A 23,875-nucleotide genomic window follows, 5' to 3' on the forward strand; every position below is an offset into this window, starting at 1 on the left:
GTGCACTAGTTTTGACCAGGGCCCATATGGCTTTGGTCAAAATTAGTGCACTATGTAGGGAATAGGGTGCCCTTTGGAACGTAGCCTTAGTCATCTAAATGAAAATGTAATGGCTGGATTTCAAGTGCCTACCGCCTGATACGGGGGATTCCTTGAAATAGGAATCTAATATTTTCTAGGATTCTGTGGTATATTTTGTATTCTTTTCTTTTTTCGGTGAGCCTTTTCCTGACTCAGTTCGGAGGGTTAGAACGTGGGTGTGTTCAGTGTACACCTAACCCTCCTCTGTCTTCTCTCGTGGGGACATCAGTAGGCTGGCTAATACCTTCAATTTGGCTGTGTGTTTGTATGAGAGAGAGAGAGAGAGAGAGAGAGAGAGAGAGAGAGAACTCTAGTACAGCTCAGTGTCTGAACAAGTAGTACCCACTTGCCGATGGGCAGACGGGAAACAGAGACAGCTCATTTCAGTGTCTGGAAGCGTACACACACACACACACACACACACACACACACACAGGCTCCACTCCAGAAGAAACACCATTGAAGGTGGGGCAGGAGAAGAGAAGAGTGGGGGAGGGGTATCGAGGGCGTCATATTCTCGTATAGCAGAGGAGAATATTCATGAACATATTCTCGTTATGTGGCTGACCTAATGTCAGAGGTGTAGGAGGTAGACAGAAATGCAGCGTCTCCCTGGACCAGTACAGATCTACTAGGTTTCAACACAGTGTGGTAAACTGGTTTCTCCTCTCCTCCAGGTATAGCTAGGCCTTGGATATGTGCTCTAGGGGGTACGGAGCTCTGCTTCTCTCATCCTTTGATACCGTCCTACAGAGTTAGGGAGTTTACACTGAGTAGGCACTGCCTGCCAGCGCTATGCTGCCAGTGACTCACTACACTGCCTAGTGCCTTGGTTTTGTAGTCAGCTAGCGTCTGAAGAGCCAGGCAGGAGTCAGAGCCAGCCAGGTTTGCCCTAGGCTTTCTTTTATTTACAATCTGCACTCCGTGGGCTCCATTTCTTAGGGGAAAACTAAGTGAGCGAGCCAGCGATCTAACCGCTCGTACAGGCAGCGTCTGGCCAGTCTCCAGCCTCCCGTACCTCCTGAAGGTATTCATATGGTTTCAGCCATTACAATGTATCTTTTTTTAGGCTGCTGCGTGTGGGGGGAAAAAAGTGACAGTCCTCCACTGCTATCTCTTCACCCAGATGTCCCTTGATAGTACCATCCACCGCCATGGGATTTGTGTAGACCTTTCAACGGATCACATCTTCTTCCTCCAGCTAGTACCCGGGTTTGTAATTATGTGCCGCAGGACAGGGGGACTTGTCCTGGGAGGATCGCGTATTGACGTGAAGCCTCTGTTAACACAGATTTACTCATCAGCACCTGTGTCTGTCTGTTGCCCTGGGCTATGGTGATCCAGGTGTGCTCCCCTGCTGTCCTGTCCTCTTACTGACATCACTGCGGTCTCCAGGTGTCCACTCGGGTGTGTACAGCTGTCCCAGAATGCAGTGTTATTGGCACAGGGAAATGCAGGAAATGTACAGACCTCACAGGATGACTGTGCTAAAAGACTAGTGAAATCATCTGGTTGGACTTGACATGCCAAGCATGTGTAACACCGTTGTCAGAGCTCTGAGCAATATGCAAGTTGAATTCATTCCTGCTGTGTTTATTTTCTTACTACTAAGTATTCTATTTTCGAACGTGTGTGCACATATTGATTATTTGACACAAAAGACTGTCATACAGAATGGATTGTTTATAATAAGCAGAAGTCACTGTCTGAAAAACTGAGGACAATTGCCATAATATGAACAATATGAACAAAACCAGCACAGTCTAAGATATAGCCTTTTAACATTGGGTTTGGAGGCTTCCAGGGCTTGGAAACAATTGAAAGCTCAAGGATTTCCCAGTGTGTCAGCCCCTGTCCTCCCTGCAGCAATAATAGGAGACATTCCCTGTGAGTGTGAATTTTGTGGAAAGGCTCTGACTGTACAGCAAGCTCCCCAGTGAGTGCATCTCCTGCAGAGATGGCCTTGACCATGGAACTGTGCCAGAAGGCTTTACGTCTCTGCTGTGCTTCACTAACACACACACACACACACACATGCAGGTAGGCAGGCAGATACACACGTTCACGCATGCATGCACTCCAACACACACACATTGATAGGCTTCAGACACATTTGAAAGTACCAGATAACCTTGTGTAGCGTTTTGTCAATTTCTCTGCTTACACCTCCGCATAACATCTGTTAAAAATACAATTATGCTTTTCTCACACTATGAATGAACCATTTTACAGTTTGAACCCTAAATATTTGTCTATCTTTTACTCTAGCCTTTATTGTACCATTGAAATGCATTGGGCTGTCAGAGGGTCTTTAAAATGCTTGAGTGATCATGCAGCAATAATATTTGAGCGAGCAGGATCTGGCTGCTGCCGGTCCTCACTCACTGAGCCCGTCCCAAATGAGGTACTGGTCAAACGTAGTGCACTATAAAGGTCATTTGGGATGCATCCACTCAATCAGCTGGAGAATTGAGTCAGACATAAAGGTTACCCATCGGAGGTGCTAAAATGGAGGAGAGAGAAAGAGGAGAGAGGGGAGGGAGGGAGAGAGGGGGGGGGAGTGAAGGAGGGAGGGAGGGAGTGGAGTGGAGGGGAGGGAGGAAGTGAGAGAGGGAGGGGAGGGAGGGAGGGGAGGGAGGGAGGGGAGGGAGGGAGGGAGGGAGGGGAGGAAGTGAGGGAAGGGGGAGGAGGGGAGGGAGGGAGGGAGAGAGGAGTGAGTGAGGGAGCGAGGGAGGGAGGGAGAGGGGAGGAAGTGAGGGGAGGGGGAGGGAGAGGGGAGGGAGGAGGGAAGGGGGAGGGAGGGAGAGAGAGGAGTGAGGGAGCGAGGGGAGGGAGAGGGAGGGAGAGGGAGGGAGGGAGGGAGGGAGGAGAGGGGAGGGGAGGGAGGAAGTGAGGGGGGAGGGAGGGAGGGAGAGAGGGGAGGGAGGAAGTGAGGGGAGGGAGGGAGGGAGAGAGGGGAGGGAGAGAGGGAGGGGGGAAGGGGGGGGAGGGGGGAGGGAGGGAGAGAGAGAGAGAGAGAGAGAGAGAGAGAGAGAGAGAGAGAGAGAGAGAGAGAGAGAGAGAGAGAGGGGTGAGGGAGCGAGGGAGGGAGAGATAGGGGACGGAGGGAGGGAGGGAGGGAGGGAGAGAGAGGAGGGAGGGAGGGAGAGATAGGGGATGGAGGGAGGGAGGGAGGGAGGGAGAGAGAGGAGGGAGGGAGGGAGGGAGGGAGGGAGAGAGAGGAGGGAGGGAGGGAGGGAAGGAAGGAAGAGGGGAGAGAGAGGTGTTAAGTGCTGTCAGTCTATGTGAATTTTCCTGCCAATAAGTGGTTCTCAAATTTTCCCATATCTTCAGTCTGAAGGAAACGGTATTATACTGCGGCTTCAAATGACTTCCTACTGAGTACTAGGCTATGTTTGCATCCCAAATGGTAGCCTATTGGGCCCTAGTCAAAACTAGCGCACTATATAGGGAATAGGGTGCCATTTGGGATGTATTCTACAGGTAAAGGAAAGGAAACACAAATAATTGAGGGATGCCAAATAGATTGAAAGATGGTGCTCCTACACAGGTGTGGTTCCTTAAGTTAATGAAGTAATTAACATCCCATCATGCTTAAGGTCTGCAGACTGGACGGTGGTACATTCATGCTGTGAACAGCCCATTCCGTCTCATCCCGAAGATGCTCTATTGGGTTGAGGTCTGGGGACTGTGCATGTTCCAAGTTATGTTTTTCCTCAATTGTCCAGAGTTGGAGATCGCGTGCCCACTGGAGCAGCTTCTTGTTTGTCACGTGTGCCAAATACAACAGTAGACCTTACAGTGAAATGCTTACTTACAGCCTCTAACTAATAGTGCAAAAAAGGTATTAGGTGATCAATAGGTAAATAAATAAATAAAATCAACAGTGAAAAATAACAGTAGCGAGGCTATAAAAGTAGCGAGGCTACATACAGACACCGGTTAGTCAGGCTAATTGAGGTAGTATGTACATGTAGATATGGTTAAAGTGACTATGCATATATAATGAACAGAGAGTAGCAGTAGCGTGAAAGAGGAGTTGGCGGGTGGTGGGTGGCGGGACACAATGCAGATAGCCCGGTTAGCCAATGTGCAGGAGCACTGGTTGGTCGGGCCAATTGAGGTAGTATGTACATGAATGTATAGTTAAAGTGACTGTGCATATATGATAAACAGAGAGTAGCAGCAGCGTAAAAGAGGGGTTGGGGGGGCACACAATGCAAATAGTCTGGGTAGCAATTTGATTATCTGTTCAGGAGTCTTATGGCTTGGGGGTAAAAACTGTTGAGAAGCCTTTTTGTCCTAGACTTGGCTCTCCGGTACCGCTTGCCATGCGGTAGTAGAGAGAACAGTCTATGACTGGGGCGGCTGGGGTCTTTGACAATTTTTAGGGCCTTCCTCGGACACCAGCTGGTATAGAGGTCCTGGATGGCAGGAAGCTTGGCCCCAATGATGTACTGGGCCGTACGCACTACCCTCTGTAGTGCCTTGCGATCGGAGGCTGAGCAGTTGCCGTACCAGGCTGTGATGCTACGCAGAACTCGTTGATCCTTGTCAAGGATGTTTTTAGCTGATAGGAGTGGAACCCGGTGTAGTCGTCTGCTGCAATAGCACGTCCTTGACAAGGATCAACGATTTCTGCATTCCGAGATGTCGTACTGCATACCACTGTTGTACTGCGCCGTTATTTGTTTGTGGCCCGCCTTTTACCTTGCACGATTCTTGGCATTCTCCTTCGGCCTCTCTCAACCATTAGCTGTTTTCGTCCACAGGACTGCCGCAGACTGGATGTTTTTTGTTAGTTGCACAACTCTTAGTAGATCCTAGATACTATCGTGCGTGAAAGGCCCAGGAGGTCGTACATATCTGAGATACAGGATCTGGCGCCAATGATCATACCACTCTCAAAGTTGCTTCGGTCACTCATTTTGCCCATGCTAACATTCAGTCGAACAGTGACTGAATGCCTCGATGCCTGACTGCCTGCTTTATATAGCAAACCATGGCCACGTGGCTCATTGTCTGTTGGAGCGATCCATTTTCATGAACGAGGTGGTGTACCTAATAAACTGTGTATATCTCCTTCCTCCCAGTGTCCAATTGGCTCAGGCCTGGTTATGTGGGAAGTGGTGTGTTAATGGTTCCTGAAGGACGGGTCTAAGAGTCAGCTGTCTGGGACAAACTCTCCTGATAACACCAAACACCTTGTCTGCATCTCAAATGGCACCCTATTCCATAGTGCACTACTTTTGACCAGGGCCCATGTGCTCTGGCCAAAAGTAGAGAACATAGTGCACTAAATAAGGAATAGGGTGCCATTTGGAATGTAGACAAGGTGTTTGGTGTTATCAGGAGACTTTCCTGGGAGTCCCTGTGGTGTTATGTCTACAGCTGCTAGTGTTCTGTACTGGCTAACAGGCTAGACTACTGTCACTGTCACAGCCCACTGATGGGCATGGTTTGTGTTGCTAGTACAGCCATTATTATAGAAAGCAGTGTCATGGTAAGCAGTGTCATGGTAAGCAGTGTCATGGTAAGCAGTGTTATGGTAAGCAGTGTTATGGTAAGCAGAAAAGGTAGCTTGACTATTTGACAATGAAGTGCAATGTCTTTATGATTCTGTCTTTGTGAGTGCTGCCTTTTGATGGGCTGATACAGTCTGTCCCAGTTTTAGCTGCTTACCTGCTATGTGTGAATCATCATCACCTCCACTTATCAAAACGAAATGCTCCGTCTCTCCGTCTCTCCCTCCCTCCCTGCCTCCCTTCCTGAACATTTGTGAATCTGCTGGTTGGAAGGTGAGGCTGTGATGTCCTAGTCTGTGTGACTTGTTTGTGCAGTAGCCTCAGTTCATGGGTGTTGTTGTTTACCCTGTGTAGGAGGGTTGTTTGTGTCATAGGCCGCCTCCTATATGGCACTATATTCCCTACATAGTGCACTACTTTAGACCAGGGTTCTGGTCAAAGTCGTGGACTATATAAGGTGTAGGGTGCCATTTGGAACGCAGACCCCATTAAGAGCTTAATCAGATGTTTTGTGGACATTCTCATCACTGTTTAGAACCTGCATTTAACTGCAACAGAAACATAACTGCCAATGTGGGGTGGCAACATTCTGTAAAATGTCACCATCCAATACCCAAAGAAAATATTCAGAACAAAATAAAGGGTTTGGAGGCAGAAAATTGCTCACCTTTTTCATTGGCTGCTGTGTTATGAACATCCGTATGGAGACCAAGCACATCATTACACAACAACAACCACAAATATGTTCTTAGTTATTTGGAGTTACAGTAGTTGCAGTAACGTGTGTAAAATGGGACATGAAAATCATTCCAATACCGTTGTAAGCCAGACCCCAATGACAACAGATGCTTTATCCATACCTCTCCCAGTACAACTCTGTACTGTGACCACTATGTCCTCTCCCAGTACAACTCTGTACTGTGACCACTATGTCCTCTCCCATGTGCTGTGATGCCGTGACGAGCTGTGCAGCGGTGGAACAGTGGAGAGTGATGATAAATGTTTAGATAGAGATGGTGCTCTGCTTGTTTGCCATTATTCAGCTGGCAGACGGTGCCTGCGTCCCAAATGTAACCCTATTACCTACATAGTGCACTACTTTTGACCAAAGCTCTATGGCACTATACAGGGAATAGGGTGTCATTTGGGATGTAGACCGTGTGTGATGGAGTACTGCTCTCTCCTCCTCCACAGAGAGGTAATGGCTCCTTGCCCCAGCTGGCCTGGGATGCCATTTTACCCCCTGCTTTTAATTTTATGACATATTGCATTGTCTTTGTGATGCTCTAAGTCTTCTCTAATTGCTCATTGCTTCATATTGCAGTTTATATTACTGGAGGCAATAAGGGTAGGGTGTTGGAGATTGGAGGAAAACATCATTTGAAACAGATTAAAGGCTGAAATGTTGATTTCAGAAATCAAATTAATGCAAGTGAGACCCCCAAATATAATATCTAATTAAAACATTTAGAAAAATGACTCTGGAATTGGTTTTGACATCTGTATTTGCAACGGGCTGTCATGGATAGCCGGTTGTTGGGGATGGGGAAAGAGTCTTTGCACAAAATGAAGGTTCAGGCAGGAAAAATAGAAATACTATAACTTACCATGGTTGTCTTTTTTTCTCTCTCCCTTCTCTCTATCTCGTAATATTGTTTTAAAGTCACAAGACAGTGATATTGTTACTTGGCTAAAACAACATTTCAGAGATGAAAACACGCTGTGCTATATTTTAATTTGTTCAGGGATCACTGCTATCATGATCAGGTAATGTGATTACATCCGTGTAGTGTGTCAGCAAGCGATGGTGTTGTGCCTCTTCGCTCCTCGCCTTTGAAGGATGGCGGTTGTTTTCTTCTCATTACCGCCCTCAAATGTGCTCAGAAACAGTCCCTGGTGCGACACAGCATCCCATTCTGGGCTGTGAACTCATAGACCCAGGCCTTTTCCTTCAGTCAATGGTGAAAAATTGAGCATTTTTTGAATCCTGTCTACTTTGTTCCCCTCAAGGCGCCTCTGATACATTGAGTTAACATAAAGCAGAACTCAGGACATGAAGGCCAGGGTGACAAATGAAACCCCTATGTATTTTTTTAGATGAAGAATAAGCTATTTTTCTCCTGGTACCCCCTGTTTCTTATTCAACATGTATTGGAAATGTGACATTCGGCATTAGATGGAGCGTACTGACAATGGTATATGTAGAATGGAATGATGTGAATATGGATTTCTTACAGGACATGCAATGAGAATCTGTGTAGTTAACTTTTGCTATTTCTATTCAAAATGTGTCATATCATGTCTCAGACTTATTTCAAAACCTGCAGGTGTGCAAACTGTAAACACAATTGCCAATTTGCCCTCGCCCTTTTTGTAGTTTGTTAGTAGTTTCAAAGATCCGTCCATGCAGGTTGTGATTTGGAATCACTCAGTGTGGTACAAACTAGCCTGCTCATTATGGCTGAGCTCTAGTTGGGCTGCTGCTCGTTTGGAGAGGAGAGAGGAGGAGAGGAGATGAGTGGGGAGAAAGGAGAGGAGAAATAAGAGAGGAGAGGAGAAAGTAGAGGGGAGGAGAGGAGGGGAGAAAGATGAGAGGAGAAAGATGAGAGGAGATGAAGGGGAAAAGGAGAGAGGAGAAGATAGAAGAGGAGAACGAAGAGGAGAGGAGAAAGGAGATGAGATGAGAAAAGAGAAGAGGACAGGACAGGAGAAGAGGAAAGGAGAGGAGAAAGGAGAGGAAAAATGAGAGGAGAGGAGATAGGAGGCTGGATGTGGGGGAGCCATGCTCCGCACTGTGGTGTTGGGATGACAAAAGTATTGTCTAATGAGAGACTGGCTGGCTTTAATTAACTCACCCTCACTATGAACATCCTAGTACCAGGAAGAGAAGTCACACTTGTTGCTGTGTTGGATCCCTCCCATGGACAGCATGGGGAGTCTTTTCATGTTCATTTGTCTGTTTATTTGTTTGACTGTTTGATTGTTTATTGTATGCTCATCAGGCTGTGGTGTGTGGTTGTAGTTAATTGATCTTGTCTGGGTTTTAATGTCCATGTCTTTCATGGGCATGTCTTTGTGAATTTAACCTCACTTGCAAAGGCAATACGTTACCACTATCTGCGCCCTAGTGTCCGCTCTGCGGTGCATTGACTGAACAGTGGTGTAATGGTCATGGAGTTGTAGACTGACTGGTTCAGTGGAAACGGTTCAGTGGAAACGGTTCAGTGGAAACAGAAAGTGCTCATCACTAAGTGTGTGTGTAGCCCAGGTGTTGTGCTGTGACAGCATTATTAAGACATCCTCTTTGACAGGACCGACCACGGCAGACAAGTTGGTCACACTCCCCTCCTCGGGTTCAGAGTTCAGTTTACCAAGGAGGTAGAGAACCTCAATCAAATTACCCATCTGAAGCCGCACAACGTAATTATACGGGACTCTGTATAAATTGGCGAGAGCAAATAATTGCTGTGATTGATTAAAACACTAATTAGATTAACATTATATAGAGTTGAGGGTTTGCGTCGCAAATGGCACCCTGTTCCCTACATAGTGCACTACTTTTGACCAGAGCCCTATGGGAACTACTTTTGACCAGAGCCCTATGAGCGCTGGTAAAATGAAGTGCACTATAAAGGGAATAGGGTGCCATTTGAGACGCAGTCGAGCTCTCCCCAGGTTATTTGCATATCCTTTATCTGCCCGATGTGTCAACAAAGGAGGTGCTTTCACATGGAAAACATAGTGAATTCATTTATGAACAGTTTTTCATGACATTTTGTTCTTCCTGTAAAATGAGTCCTGTCAAATTTCAATTAAACCTCAAAATGATTTCCTCTTAAGGCAGAGGAAGGAAGGTTCAACGGGAGTTTTATCATTCTATTTCGGGGAGGATTTGCCTTAATATTCAACTCTTGCAAAAAGAGATATAACTCAGAGAATTCAGTCAGAGAAGATGCTTATTGCTAGTTCAGTACGAGAGGTAAATAAACCTTTAGGTAAATCTACCTGTACTTGTTATCTACTAATCTATTTCTACTCGATCTAATTGGTTAATAACTTGCACTGTTAGATTACATTGAGGAAAAATGTACCGATAGAAAGACATCTAATAATGTCCTTCATAGTCTTGACCTTGTTTTGTAGACACTTATTTTCTAGACAGTAGAGATCTGTCTGTGAATTCATCCCCAATGGCTCCCTATTGCCTATCTAGTGTACTATATGCTTCTATCAAAAGTAGTTCACTATATAGGGAACAGGGTGCTATTTGGAACGCAGACATGGCCTGTCTGTTTCCTCTGCGAGTGACGGCTGCTTCTCTTACTGCCACCTCCTCCACACATTCTACTGTAAGAGTGATTGACGCCTCCGTCTCACAAAGGCTGCTGTTTCTCCCCTTCACAGTTCGCCAGAAGGATGCAGTGGAGAAGGAGGCCAAGGTGATCATTCTGGAGGCTGGAATCACAGATGTAAGTTCCCTTCTTTCTATGGGTTTGACTCAAATGACACCCTATTCCCTATGTAGTGCATTAGTTTTGACCAGGGCCCATAGGGCAGGTAGTGCCTCCAATAGGGCCCATAGTCTCTGGTTAACAGTAGTGCAGTATATAGGGAATAGAGTTCCATTTGGAAAGCAGCCATGATCTCAGACTGTGAGAATATTTTTGATAGTTTAAATTGTCCTTTATTTGAGTGTTTTCCTCGTGGGCTGCTACAGCAAAGCACCATGGGTGAAGAAGTACACTTTCCTTAGGGCATAATTAAATATTTTGACAGATTCTGTGTGAAAGAGAAATAGTGACCGTAGCGCAAACAAACGGACTAATTCTTTATTCTCTGTGCTCGGCACTTATAAAGCACCTTTATGCACCAGTTGAGAAAGCACCGTTACCGAGCCTCCATTCTTAGGACCCACTCTGACTGGCTGGCTCTCCTGGGCTCCACTCGTGAACATTACCATTCTCTGCTACCTCTCTATTAAATACGCTGTGGAGTGTCTCTCCCCTCTCTGTTATTGATTCAGCAGTAATTCTGCCTCAATGACTGTGTCACATTCACACCGTCAATCAAAATGGCAGGGATGAGCTCAACGCGTCTGGTGAGAGAGACCGAGATGAGAGCGAGGGAGGAGGGAATTCAATACCTAGCCAGAATGGACCCCTATTATCACCAATTGAACTGCTGTTGTGAGAGAGAAGGGTTGTGTCCCAAATGGCACCCTCTTCCCTATGAAGGACACTACTTTTGACCAGGCCCATAGTGCAGTACTTTTTACCAGACCCCTAGGTGGGGAATAGGGTACATTTGGGACACAAATAAGGCATATTCAGATAATGTCTGGTGCTGCACTGCTACTGCTGCCCCCATCTCCCACTCCTTGGCCTTGCATTGGTCAGGTAGAGAGTTACTCCATTTCACAATTCTGTTCTGAAATGGATTCTCTCAGAACACTGAGATAGATTGATATCTACTGTGATCAGATAGGGGAGAGTGAGTTAGGTTTTTGCAAAGTGCCCACCTTCAAGATTTTTGAATTCTACATATGTTCTGTTGGACATATTTTACGCATTATAGATTGTATGAGTCAAAATAGGTGATGGTGGCTAAAGTACCCATTTAATTTAGTAATAACTGAGTTTTAAATAGAACAGAAATACACATCTATTGTTATAGCTTGCTGTGTTTTTACATTAGGCAACTCGAGCATCGGTTGTATCCCAAAAGGAACCTTTTCCCTACATAGTGCTCTCCTTTGGACCAGAGCCCTATGGGGGCAGTACATAGGATAATAGGGTACCACTTGGGACACAAACCTTGTTGTTTCCACACTTCTTCTACATGGGTCCAATTATGAGTGGAGTGAGATAAGGAGTCTGGGCAGAACTCCGATTATAATTGTCCTGGAGTAGTTTCCACTAATCCCAGTCAGTCCCTTGTGCTGCAACACTGCTTTGTTCAGCTTGAATTGTTCTCCTTCCAATCTATTCTCAAAACGGTGTTTTAGACAGCCGTGGAAGGAATTAATCAAAGGGAAAACACAGGAGCGTGGTTAGATAGCCCCGCACAGCTATTTTAATTGATTACAACCGTCGTGGCTAGGGCTCTCTCCTCTGAGAGGCTGGTTTGCATCCCAATTGGACTCTATTCCCTAGTAGTGCACAACTTTTGACCAGGGACCTTGATAAAAGAAGTGCACTAAATAGAGAATAGGGTGCCATTTGGGACGAAACCACTGACGGCACACCTCTGTCCAAAAAGAAGGATTAAAGCTGTCTGTTGTGGCTTTAGGACTCTAAAGACAATACGGCTGGATGCCTTTATTGTGCTTCTGCCTCTTGATGACATGTTATAATTGTTTTGCTAGTGAGAAACAGACAAACATTGGTTGCATTTGAAATAAATACAAATAAAACACAGATTATTTAATGATATGGTTGTTTACTATGCCACTTTGTTTACATACCCTACATTACTCATCTCATATGTATATACTGTACTCTATACCATCTATTCCATCTTGCCTATGCCGTTCTGTACCATAACTCATTCATATATATTAATGTACATATTCTTTATCCCTTTACACTTGTGTGTGTATAAGGTAGTAGTTTTGGAATTGTTAGGTTAGATTACTCGTTGGTTATTACTGCATTGTCGGAACTAGAAGCACAAGCATTTTGCTACACTCGCATTAACATCTGCTAACCATGTGTATGTGACATAAATTTGATTTGATTTTATAAAAACATTTTACATTGATTTCCAATACCTAGATGCCCTATCGAAAACCTTTTGGAATATTGGAATATTTACAGTTGTTCATTAATGTGGATGATCGAGACCCATTTCAATGGATCAAGAGACAGTACTTCAGACAACATCTGTTTACAGGCATACAGACATGATCTCAGCTCATTTTCATTACAAAAAGAGCTACAAAAAATGATTGGAACATCAGTGATGGAGAGAGAATTCTGCATCTATTGTAATAGATATTCAAATGTATCTATGTGAAAATGTAATCAAGAACCTATTGAAGTGCTGGCCCCTTTTTATGCTCAAGACACAGCATCCAAATGCGATTTGATATGGTAATGAGGCCCAGGGTGCATCCAAATGAGCCTGGTCACAAGCAGTGCGTCATAGGGAATAGGATGCCATTTGGGACACATCCCCACAGTAAGGCCTGTCGGCCAGGAGCATGCTGGGGCAGCTCACGAGGTGTTCACCGCCTCAGATGCTGCTCCTGGATTGCTGTGCTGCTGTTGCGCATAACTATAAATACAACGGCTGGGTGACTCTCACAGTTCAATACCAAACAGACTCACATATACTCTCCATCTATCTGTCTCGATCTCTTAATCTCTCCATCTCTCACTTTCTCTGTCTCTCTGTCTTGCACTCTCATTTCTGTGTGATCACAGTATTTAAGAGCTGTAATGCAAAGAGTTGTACTGTACTTGTCAGCTCGTTCAAAATGATCTGCACTCATACCATCTTAGCAGGACTCTCTGTTGGTAGTGACATATTTGTTCAGGTTCTGTAATGTGTAATCTATGTACTCATAGGGTCCATTATTTGTCCACTAAACAACCATCACAACTCACTATTTCCATTATTGCAAGGGGGAGGGAGGGATGTAGGAATGGAGGGAGGGATGTAGGAATGGAGGGAGGGATGTAGGAATGGAGGGAGGGATGTAGGAAGGAAGGGAGGGATGTAGGGAGGAAGGGAGGGATGTAGGAAGGGGGAGGGAGGGGAGGGATGTAGGGAGGGATCTAGGAAGGGAGGGAGGGAGGGAGGGATGTAGGGAGGGAGGGATGTAGGAACGGAGGGAGGGATGTAGGTAGGGAGGGAGGTAGGGAGGGATGTAGGGAGGGAGGGATGTAGGTAGGGAGAGAGGGATGTAGGTACGGAGGGAGGGATGTAGGTAGGTAGGAAGGGAGGGAGGGAGGGATGTAGGTACAGAGGGAGGGATGTAGGTAGGGAGGGAGGGAGGGATGTAGGTACAGAGGGAGGGATGTAGGTAGGTAGGGAGGGATGTAGGTAGGTAGGGAGGGATGTAGGTAGGTAGGGAGGGAGGGATGTAGGTACGGAGGGAGGGATGTAGGGAGGGAGGGAGGGCATACTGAGCTAAACCAAGAGAAAGGAGCTGAACATTGGGTGGGAGGGAGGGAGGGAGGGAGGGAGGGAGGGAGGGAGGGAGGGAGGGAGGGAGGGAGGGAGGGAGGGAGTAGTTGAGCAGTGTGAGCTCATTCCTGACCTTTAGAGCAGGTGGTTCCTGGGGCTGTTCCGGTCGGAGGTATGAGGAGACAGTTTGTAATCATCAATTCCCTTCCTTCTGCTCTGTGAGAGCATTAAGGCTCATTATGTGACTCAGGATGGGATCTCATCAGATGCATTTGGCAGAAAAACATCCACAAAAATACAGGTTCGGAAAGGAGCTGTTGCAGACAGGAGGTTGATATAGGAGGAAGTGCTGCTCATGATTGCAAAATGAAAGGAAATGTGTTTGGAAAGGCTTTAGTATGTAAGCATACATTGAATGAACACTGACATACACACGTCATGTCAAATATGGAATGCAGAATTCAGCAGTAGTTGTAGATGACCTGCTTTAATAGAATGGTCTACAGTGGAACACAATGCAGCTGACATAATGATGCTTGACATCTACCTTCAGCCCTTTATCTCATCTGCATTTGTGTGACTGTGCATATACTGCGTACTCACCCAATCCCCACTGGGCTCCAGCATCCCCCTACTCACCCCAACCCCACTGGGCTCCAGCATCCCCCGCTCACCAAAATCACACTGGCACCAGTCAGCCTCCAAGCTAATGGGAACCATTATAGCCGACACAGTGTGTGGTGCTCTCACCTTAGCCAGATGCTAGAAACCTCATGCTGATTGCAAGTAATATTGCCACGTGATAGACAGAGGTCATGAAGCTTGTTGATTTTGTTTGAATTGAGGAGAAAGTGAAGAATGTTTTATTTATATATACACTGCTCAAAAAAATAAAGGGAACACTAAAATAACACATCCTAGATCTGAATGAATGAAATATTCTTATTAAATACTTTTTTCTTTACATAGTTGAATGTGCTTGACAACAAAATCACACAAAAATTATCAATGGAAATCAAATTTATCAACCCATGGAGGTCTGGATTTGGAGTCAAAATTAAATTCAAGTGGAAAACCACACTACATGCTGATCCAACTTTGATGTAATGTCCTTAAAACAAGTCAAAATGAGGCTCAGTAGTGTGTGTGGCCTCCACGTGCCTGTATGACCTCCCTACAACGCCTGGGCATGCTCCTGATGAGGTGGCGGATGGTCTCCTGAGGGATCTCCTCCCAGACCTGGACTAAAGCATCCGCCAACTCCTGGACAGTCTGTGGTGTAACGTGGCGTTGGTGGATGGAGCAAGACATGATGTCCCAGATGTGCTCAATTGGATTCAGGTCTGGGGAACGGGCGGGCCAGTCCATAGCATCAATGCCTTCCTCTTGCAGGAACTGCTGACACACTCCAGCCACATGAGGTCTAGCATTGTCTTGCATTAGGAGGAACCCAGGGCCAACCGCACCAGCATATGGTCTCACAAGGGGTCTGAGGATCTCATCTCGGTACCTAATGGCAGTCAGGCTACCTCTGGCGTGCACATGGAGGGCTGTGCTGCCCCCCAAAGAAATGCCACCCCACACCATGACTGACCCACCGCCAAACCGGTCATGCTGGAGGATGTTGCAGGCAGCAGAACGTTCTCCACGGCATCTCCAGACTGTCACGTCTGTCACGTGCTCAGTGTGAACCTGCTTTCAGGTGAAAAAATCTGTCTGACAGCAATTGTTGGAAACATTACTTGTGTCATGCACAAAGTAGATGTCCTAACCGACTTGCCAAAACTATAGTTTGTTAACAAGAAATTTGTGGCGTGGTTGAAAACTGAATTTGAATTATTCCAACCTAAGTAAATGTAAACTTCTGACTTCAACTGTAGCTCATGATTCCTCTCCAATACAAAGCCATGCTAGCACAATATTTCAAAATGTCTGTCCCAAATGGCACCCTATTTCCTTAATAGTGCTCTACTTTTAACGAGAGCTCTATGGGTCCTGGTCAAAAGTTGTGCACTTAATGGGTAATAGGGTGCTATTCGGGATGCATCCAAGGTGTAGAGAACCAGAGATGACTACAGTTGTTATGGATTAGCTTCTTTCACTGTACTCATGCCAGAAGAGACATTGCTTGGGGCCTTTAAACCATGTATGATGATATGCTTTTTGGTAGTGAGATGGAAGAAGAGCCATGTGATCCTAACTGACAGTCTGCTGTACAGTACAGTAGTCCTCTGACATTGACAGGACCTGACTGAGCTATATAGACTGCTTCAATGGTCATATACAGTACTATGATGTGAAGCTCTACCTCCTCCCTCCAGCCGTCCATCCCCCTATCCCTGCATCCCTCCCAGCAACCCCTACTTCTCTCCATCCATCTGTCTCCCTCCCTGTACCCATTTCGCCCTCCATCTCCCTCTCCCTTACAAGAATGTGATCCACTGCCTTTTACTTAGAATCACTAATCATGTTGTGACATTAATTTTATATCAACATGTTATTGTTTTTCTATTGTGTCTCTATTTTATTTTAATAAGATGAACCTCACAACGTAGTCTCGCTCTTTTAAGTATAATTGAAATGAGAAACTATATACAGTAAATTAAGTGATAAATAGTGGAACTTTGTTCATTTGTAGGCTGATACTGTTGTTGTTTTACGTGTACATTTAATACATTGCTTTAGTCATAATCTTGTTGATTGTCTCCCTTTATCTGCAAATTGAGTCATTTTTAATCAGAGCATGCAGTGTGTGTCTTAACAATTAGCTGGAGTTCTTTTTCCCTTTAGCGTATTACTGGTGTCTGCTATATTCCCTACCTGATCAAACACAGTAGGATTTCTACTTCTCTATTATGATTAGTAATTGGCACTTCCTGTGCTTGCCAGCCATTTCACCAACATCACATGTACTATTACTTTTCAAAAACACTCTCCTCTGTAGTAGAGAGAGACAGAGAGACAGAGAAAGAGAAAGACAGAGAGAGATATACTATACTAAAACTCTTTAACATCATCCTTAGCTCTGGCATCTTCCCCAATATTTGGAACCAAGGACTGATCACCCCAATCCACAAAAGTGGAGACAAATATGACCCCAATAACTACCGTGGAATATGCGTCAACAGTAACCTTGGGAAAATCCTCTACATTATCATTAACAGCAGACTCGTACATTTCCTCAATGAAAACAATGTACTGAGCAAATGTCAAATTGCCTTTTTACCAAATTACCGTACAACAGACCATGTATTCACTGCACACCCCAATTGACAACCAAACAAACCAAAACAAAGGCAAAGTCTTCTCATGCTTTGTTGATTTAAAGAAAGCCTTCGACTCAATTTGGCATGAGGGTCTGCTATACAAATTGATGGGGAGTGGTGTTGGGGGTAAAACATATGACATAAAATCCATGTACACAAACAACAACAAGTGTGCGGTTATAATTGGCAAAAAACACACATTTCTACACACAGGGTCGTGGGGTGAGACAGGGATGCAGCTTAAGCCCCACCCTCTTCAACATATATATCAACGAATTGGCGCGGGCACTAGAAAAGTCTGTAGCACCCGGCCTCACCCTACTAGAATCTGAAGTCAAATATCTAATGTTTGCTGATGATCTGGTGCTTATGTCACCAACCAAGGAGGGCCTACAGCAGCACCTAGATCTTCTGCACAGATTCTGTCAGACCTGGGCCCTGACAGTAAATCTCAGTAAGACCAAAATAATGGTGTTCCAAAAAAGGTCCAGTCGCCAGGACCACAAATACAAATTCCATCTAGACACTGTGGCCTTTGAACACACAGAAAACTATACATACCTCGGCCTAAACATCAGCGCCACAAGTAACTTCCACAAAGCTGTGAACGATCTGAGAGACAAGGCAAGAAGGGCATTCTATGCCATCAAAAGGAACATAAATTTCAACATACCAATTAGGATCTGGCTAAAAATACTCTAATCAGTCATAGAGCCCATTGCCCTTTATGGTTGTGAGGTCTGGGGTCCGCTCACCAACGAAGACTTCACAAAATGGGACAAACACCAAATTGAGACTCTGCATGCAGAATTCTGTAAAAATATCCTCCGTGTACAGCGTAGAACACCAAATAATGCATGCAGAGCAGAATTAGGCCGATACCCACTAATTATCAAAATCCAGAAAAGAGCCGTTAAATTCTACAACCACCTAAAAGGATGCGATTCCCAAACCTTCCATAACAAAGCCATCACCTACAGAGAGATGAACCTGGAGAAGAGTCCCCTAAGCAAGCTGGTCCTGGGGCTCTGTTCACAAACACACCCCACAGAGCCCCAGGACAGCAGCACAATTAGACCCAACCAAATCATGAGAAAACAAAAAGATAACTACTTGACGCATTGGAAAGAATTAACAAAAAAACTGAGCAAACTAGAATGCTATTTTGCCCTAAACAGAGAGTACACAGTGGCAGAATACCTGACCACTGTGACTGACCCAAACTTAAGGAAAGCTTTGACTATGTACAGACTCAGTGAGCATAGCCTTGCTATTGAGAAAGGCCGCCTTAGGCAGACATGGCTCTCAAGAGAAGACAGGCTATGTGCTCACTGCCCACAAAATGAGGTGGAAACTGAGGTGCACTTCCTAACCTCCTGCCCAATGTATGACCATATTAGAGAGACATATTTCCCTCAGATAATACAGATCCACAAAGAATTTTGAAAACAAATCCAATTTTGATAAACTCCCATATCTACTGGGTGATATTCTACAGTGTGCCATCACAGCAGCAAGATTTGTGACCTGTTGCCACAAGAAAAGGGCAACCAGTGAAGAACAAACACCATTGTAAATACAACCCATATTTATGTTTATTTATTTTCCCTTGTGTACTTTAACCATTTGTACTATATATATATATATATATATATATATATAATATGACAGTTGTAATGTCTTTATTGTTTTGAAACTTCTGTATGTGTAATGTTTAATGTACATTTTTATTGTTTATTTCACTTTTGTATATTATCTACCTCACTTGCTTTGGCAATGTTAACATGTTTCCCATGCCAATACAGCCCCTTGAATTGAATTGAATTGAATTTAGAGAGAAAGAGAGAGAGAGAGACATATATAGAGAGAGAGAGATATATATATATATATATAGAGAGAGAGAGAGAGAGAGAGCTCCCTTCAGCTTAACCTTGGTAGCTTTTATCAACTAATTACTAAAAAGATTTCATCATTGATGATGGCAATGATGGCAATACCACTATTCAGACCGCACCAGCAAACAGTCAATTTATCCCCACCCCCAAAAAAATCCTCTCTTTCACAATGGACAGATTTATCATTAGGATCACAGTGAAAAGATTTTAACGTTGATGGAGTTTTATCTGTTTCCTCTCAAAGGGCATCTCTAAAATACACCCCTGTAGGATAGGAAGGTCTCTGTGGAGATGAGGCACATCTACTACCGAGAGATACATTTCAAATGAGTAGCTAATAATCAAATCTTTCCATTTTAATACACATAAACAACCAAAGTAGAACAGGCATGCCCCATGAAATGAGCAAAAGCCCAAATGTGATGGATGAATACCTGTCTGAGGTATCTGTCACAAGTGACTGATTGTGTATCAATTACAAATGCATAAGGAGAAATTTGATTAGAATGTTTTTTAAATTAAAATCGAAGGTTCAGGAGTTTCTCACCTCCCCTCCTCCCTTTCAGTCAATGACTAATGAAAGAAAGGCTTCAGCACATTTTTGTTTTAGTGGCAACATTTGTTTGGAATATTATTCATTTTTCATTTTCATATTTAAATGTATTTGAATTGCACATTGCAGAGCTAGAGCAAGATGGCTATACTGTGCTGTAAAATGCTTCTTAGACCTGAACAAAGTCTACAAATTCACATACTCGCTTAAGGGTACAGAGTCTTCATGTAAAAAGAGTATCAAACTCAGAAGCTAATCCTAGTTTCTTATCCCTACACCCTGTCCTGACATTCCCCCATGTTGCTGTGTGTGTGTGTGTGTGCCAGCCCATTACCATTGGCCACCCTTCCTCAGATTAGCACTAATTAAACTGTGAAATCAGAGCCATTTCCTTAAGTCACTCAGTACACCATGAGACATGAGCCTGGCTAGAGAGAGGGGTGGCGAAGGGGACAGCTCGGGCTCAAGCACCCTGGCCCACTGCCACTCTCCCCTCCCTACCCCTCAGAGACATGTATGCATCCCAAATGGCACCCAATTCCGAGTAGTGAACTATACAGTTTAGTCATTAAGCAGACACTCTTATCCTGAGTGACTTACAGGAGCAATTAGGGTTAAGTACCTTGCTCAAGGGAACATCAACAGATTTTTCACCTTGTCGGCTCTGTGATTCGAACCAGCAAACTTTTGGTTACCGGCCCAACGCCCATAACCGCTACATAGTGCAGGTAGCCTAGTGGTGTTTTATGCCGGTAACCAAAAGGTTGCTGTTTCGAATCGCCATGCCGACTGTTGATGTGACCTTGAGCAAGGCACTTAACCCTAATTGCTCCTGTAAGTCGCTCTGGATAAGAGTGTCTGTCTGCTAAATGACTGTAATGTAGATACAGAGCTGTTTGGAAAGCATCCATAAGCTGCTTGCCTCGAAGACATTTTGATTTGAGGGCGGGTCAAACTGGTGTTTTGAGGGTTGGGGTGGGTGGGGTTGGGAGGGGCCCCAGGGGGTGGGGGTGAGGGGGGGGTGTTGTAGTCATGACAATAACATGGGCCTGTTCCAGAGGGGGTGCATCTAATGATGAATAATTATGCAAGCTTTTAGTGGTTTCCATTTTTTCCCCCTCCCGTTGTGAAAAATATGACCTCCCCCCTGACTCATAGTGTTTAAAAAAACAAAAATTACTTTGATAAATGGTCGACAAAATTGTTGCGAAAAACGTGCAACAGTGTTTCCCTCTGGCTGTGTTATGAGGCAATTTTGTTACTAGTGCTCTCAGGTCATTAGTGTATAATACTCACCCAGTTGGTGGTTTTCTTCTGCGCCCAATGTGGCTAATAAGACAACGCCAGCGACATGCACACTACATTAATGACACTATGAGGGTCAGTTGATGAATACATGTCTGTACTAAGAGGTGGCCTATCCTATCTCAGTTACAGTGCAAGACAGTTAAGGAGTTCTCTGTAGCTCAGTTTGTAGAGCATGGCTTTATTCGATTCGTGGGACCACCCTTATGTAAAATGTATGCAAGCGTGACTGTAAGTCGCTTTGGATAAAAGCGTCTGCTAAATGGCATACACTACCGCGCTAAAGTTTTAGAACACCTTCTCATTCAATGGTTTTTCTTTATTTTTACTATTTTCTACATTGTAGAATAATAGTGAAGATATCAAAACTATGAAATAACACATATGGAATCATGTAGTAACCAAAAAAGTGTTAAACAAATCTAAATATATTTTATACTTGAGATTCTTCAAATAGCCTTTGCCTTGATGACAGCTTTGCACACTCTTGGCATTCTCTCAATTATACATTGTATATAACAATCATTATTTATTTTCCTCTTTGTTTCTGTAAGTTGAATTATATTTTAGCTTAATTTGAGAGTTATTATATTCCTTCCTGTATTTCAGTGAGACTTCTCACATGTTTAGAATAGAATAGCATCATTTCTCCTTGGGTCCTTTATACAATATATGACTAACAGCTTAAACAGGCCACCTCACTGACAACAGCACAGCACATCCCCGGCTAGCCACCTCTAACATTATGCTAGTAAAATGTATCCACATAGAGAGCCATCACGTTCAGCGGATAATGGATATCCTTTCAAAGTTTTTCCGTTCACTCCGGCAGATGTATTCAGATGTATTCAGTCAAAAGACACTTGGGAGGGAAAACGTCTTCTCCCAACAAGCAACTATTTTCAGAATTCGAATTGTGTTCATACCGTACATAGAGCTTTTCAACATAGAGCATGCACTCCCACACACACACACAACCCCCACCACACACACACACCACCCCACACAGAACACACACACACCACCCCTCACACACAAACGTGGCAGTAACGGATGTGTGGGGGGTTCAATCCGAAGGATAAGATGGGCGGTGACATGTGTACCATTCACCTTGATCACCGGCATGTTGTTGGCTTTGATCTGTGCTGCATGCTAACGAATGGGCTTTTAGCTAGAGAATAATGAGGAAGACGCTTTTAACAAGCTCATCTTAGAGGAATATTGGTGATTACATGCATTAGGATAGGCTGCTGTTGGAAACGAGCTTTGGAGGCTCAGTGCATGCTGTTGATTGTGCGGATATGTATGTGTGACAGTGAGAACATTAGCAGTGTTGTTTCTCTTTCACTCACTCACTCACACACATAATTCATACAATACCACAACACATATTTATTATTCATAGGTTTGTTTATTTGAGTGAAATGCCCCCATTCTATTTTGGCCTGTGTTTGGTAATGCAGAGTTAAAGAGGGCTGCAGGCGTTTTTATCTAGTGAAGAATGTAACTACAGTTGCTGAATGTACAGTGTAGATGCTATTAATGATTAATCACAATATTTCAAAGGCTGTAGCAAAATTGTGTTGTGCTTTATACAATACATATAATTACATTTCCATTGGACAACATCAGTAAGAATGTTGAAACACCCTTACTGTAGATGCGTTGTATAGAATTGACAAGACGTAGAATAGAAAATAGATGATGTATATTATTTGTGTTGGAGTTACTGAAGACCTTTGGCTGCAGTTTGGTTCTGCCACAACGCTTTCCTGACCAATTCACTGTTTGTACCAGCCACCTGGCCAAGAAAGCAATGGCATTTTGAGGAGCTCTCTCTCTCTCTCTCTCTTTGTCTGTGAATACACAGAGACATTTTTTTCTTCCCTGGGCATCAAAACAACCTTTCTTTTCTCTTTTCTCCCTGCCATCAATAGGAGCGGCAGCTGACTCTTCAAGCTCAATGCATCACGTCTGTCTGCCTCCACAGCAATCACCTTCATCACGAATCAGTCTCAGACAGGGAGAATGCCTCAAAGCCTCTAAAATGAATTGTCTCTTTTTGTTCGAGTCAGACTGAGGGGATTGTGATAACAATAAAGGTCCCCCACAATTATACTCTTTTTAATTTTTTTTTTTTACATCTGGTACCACCACTACTACTATTTCTACCACTAGTGCCACCACTACTTCCACCAATATCTACTACTACTACTACTACCATTATTACCACTACTACTACTTCTACCGCTACTACTTGTACCACTACTTATTCTACCAATACTACTTCTACTAACATTACTACTACCACTACTACTACCACAAATACTTCTAATACTTCTACCACTACTTATTTTACCACTACTACTTCTACTACCATTACTACCACTACTACTACTACCACTACTACTACCACTACTTCTACTACCACTACTACTTATACTACCATTACTACCACTACTACTACTACTACTACTACTGCCACTACCATTACTACCACTACTACTACTACCACTACTACCACTACTACTTCTACCACTAATAGAACTACTTATTCTGCCAATACTACTACTACCATTACTACCAGTTCTACTACTACTTCTACCTCTACTTATTCCACCACTACTACTTCTACTACCATTACTAGTTCTACCACTACTACTACCACTACTTCTACTACCACTACTACTTCTACTACCATTACTACTACTACTACTACTACTACTGCCACTACCATTACTACCACTACTACTACTACTACTACTACCACTACTACCACTACTACTTCTACCACTAATAGAACTACTTATTCTGCCAATACTACTACTACCATTACTACCAGTTCTACTACTACTTCTACCTCTACTTATTCCACCACTACTACTTCTACTACCATTACTAGTTCTACCACTACTACTACCACTACCACTACTAATACCACTACCACCAACACCACTATCACTATTACTACTACTACCACTAATATCACTACTACCAGTACTACTACTACTACCACCAATACTACTACTACCACTACCACTAATACTTCTACCACTACTTATTTTACCACTACTACTTATATTACCATTACTACCACTACTACTACTACTATTTCTACAA

General features: G+C 44.0%; 1 protein-coding gene across 3 annotated transcripts in view; it reads left to right on the forward strand.

The window, feature by feature from the left end:
* The window catches only part of LOC112259593 (receptor-type tyrosine-protein phosphatase N2-like), a 141,711-nt gene that overhangs the window by 77,257 nt on the left and 40,579 nt on the right, over positions 1 to 23,875 (forward strand). For all 3 annotated transcript variants that reach the window (XM_042328748.1, XM_042328749.1, XM_042328750.1), the window contains exon 14: positions 10,011 to 10,075. In XM_042328748.1, coding sequence (XP_042184682.1) covers positions 10,011 to 10,075 — 65 coding nt within the window. The remainder of the gene's footprint in view (positions 1 to 10,010; positions 10,076 to 23,875) is intronic.

Source organism: Oncorhynchus tshawytscha, linkage group LG10, assembly GCF_018296145.1.
Source record: "Oncorhynchus tshawytscha isolate Ot180627B linkage group LG10, Otsh_v2.0, whole genome shotgun sequence".
NCBI classification, from domain to species: Eukaryota; Metazoa; Chordata; class Actinopteri; order Salmoniformes; family Salmonidae; genus Oncorhynchus; species Oncorhynchus tshawytscha.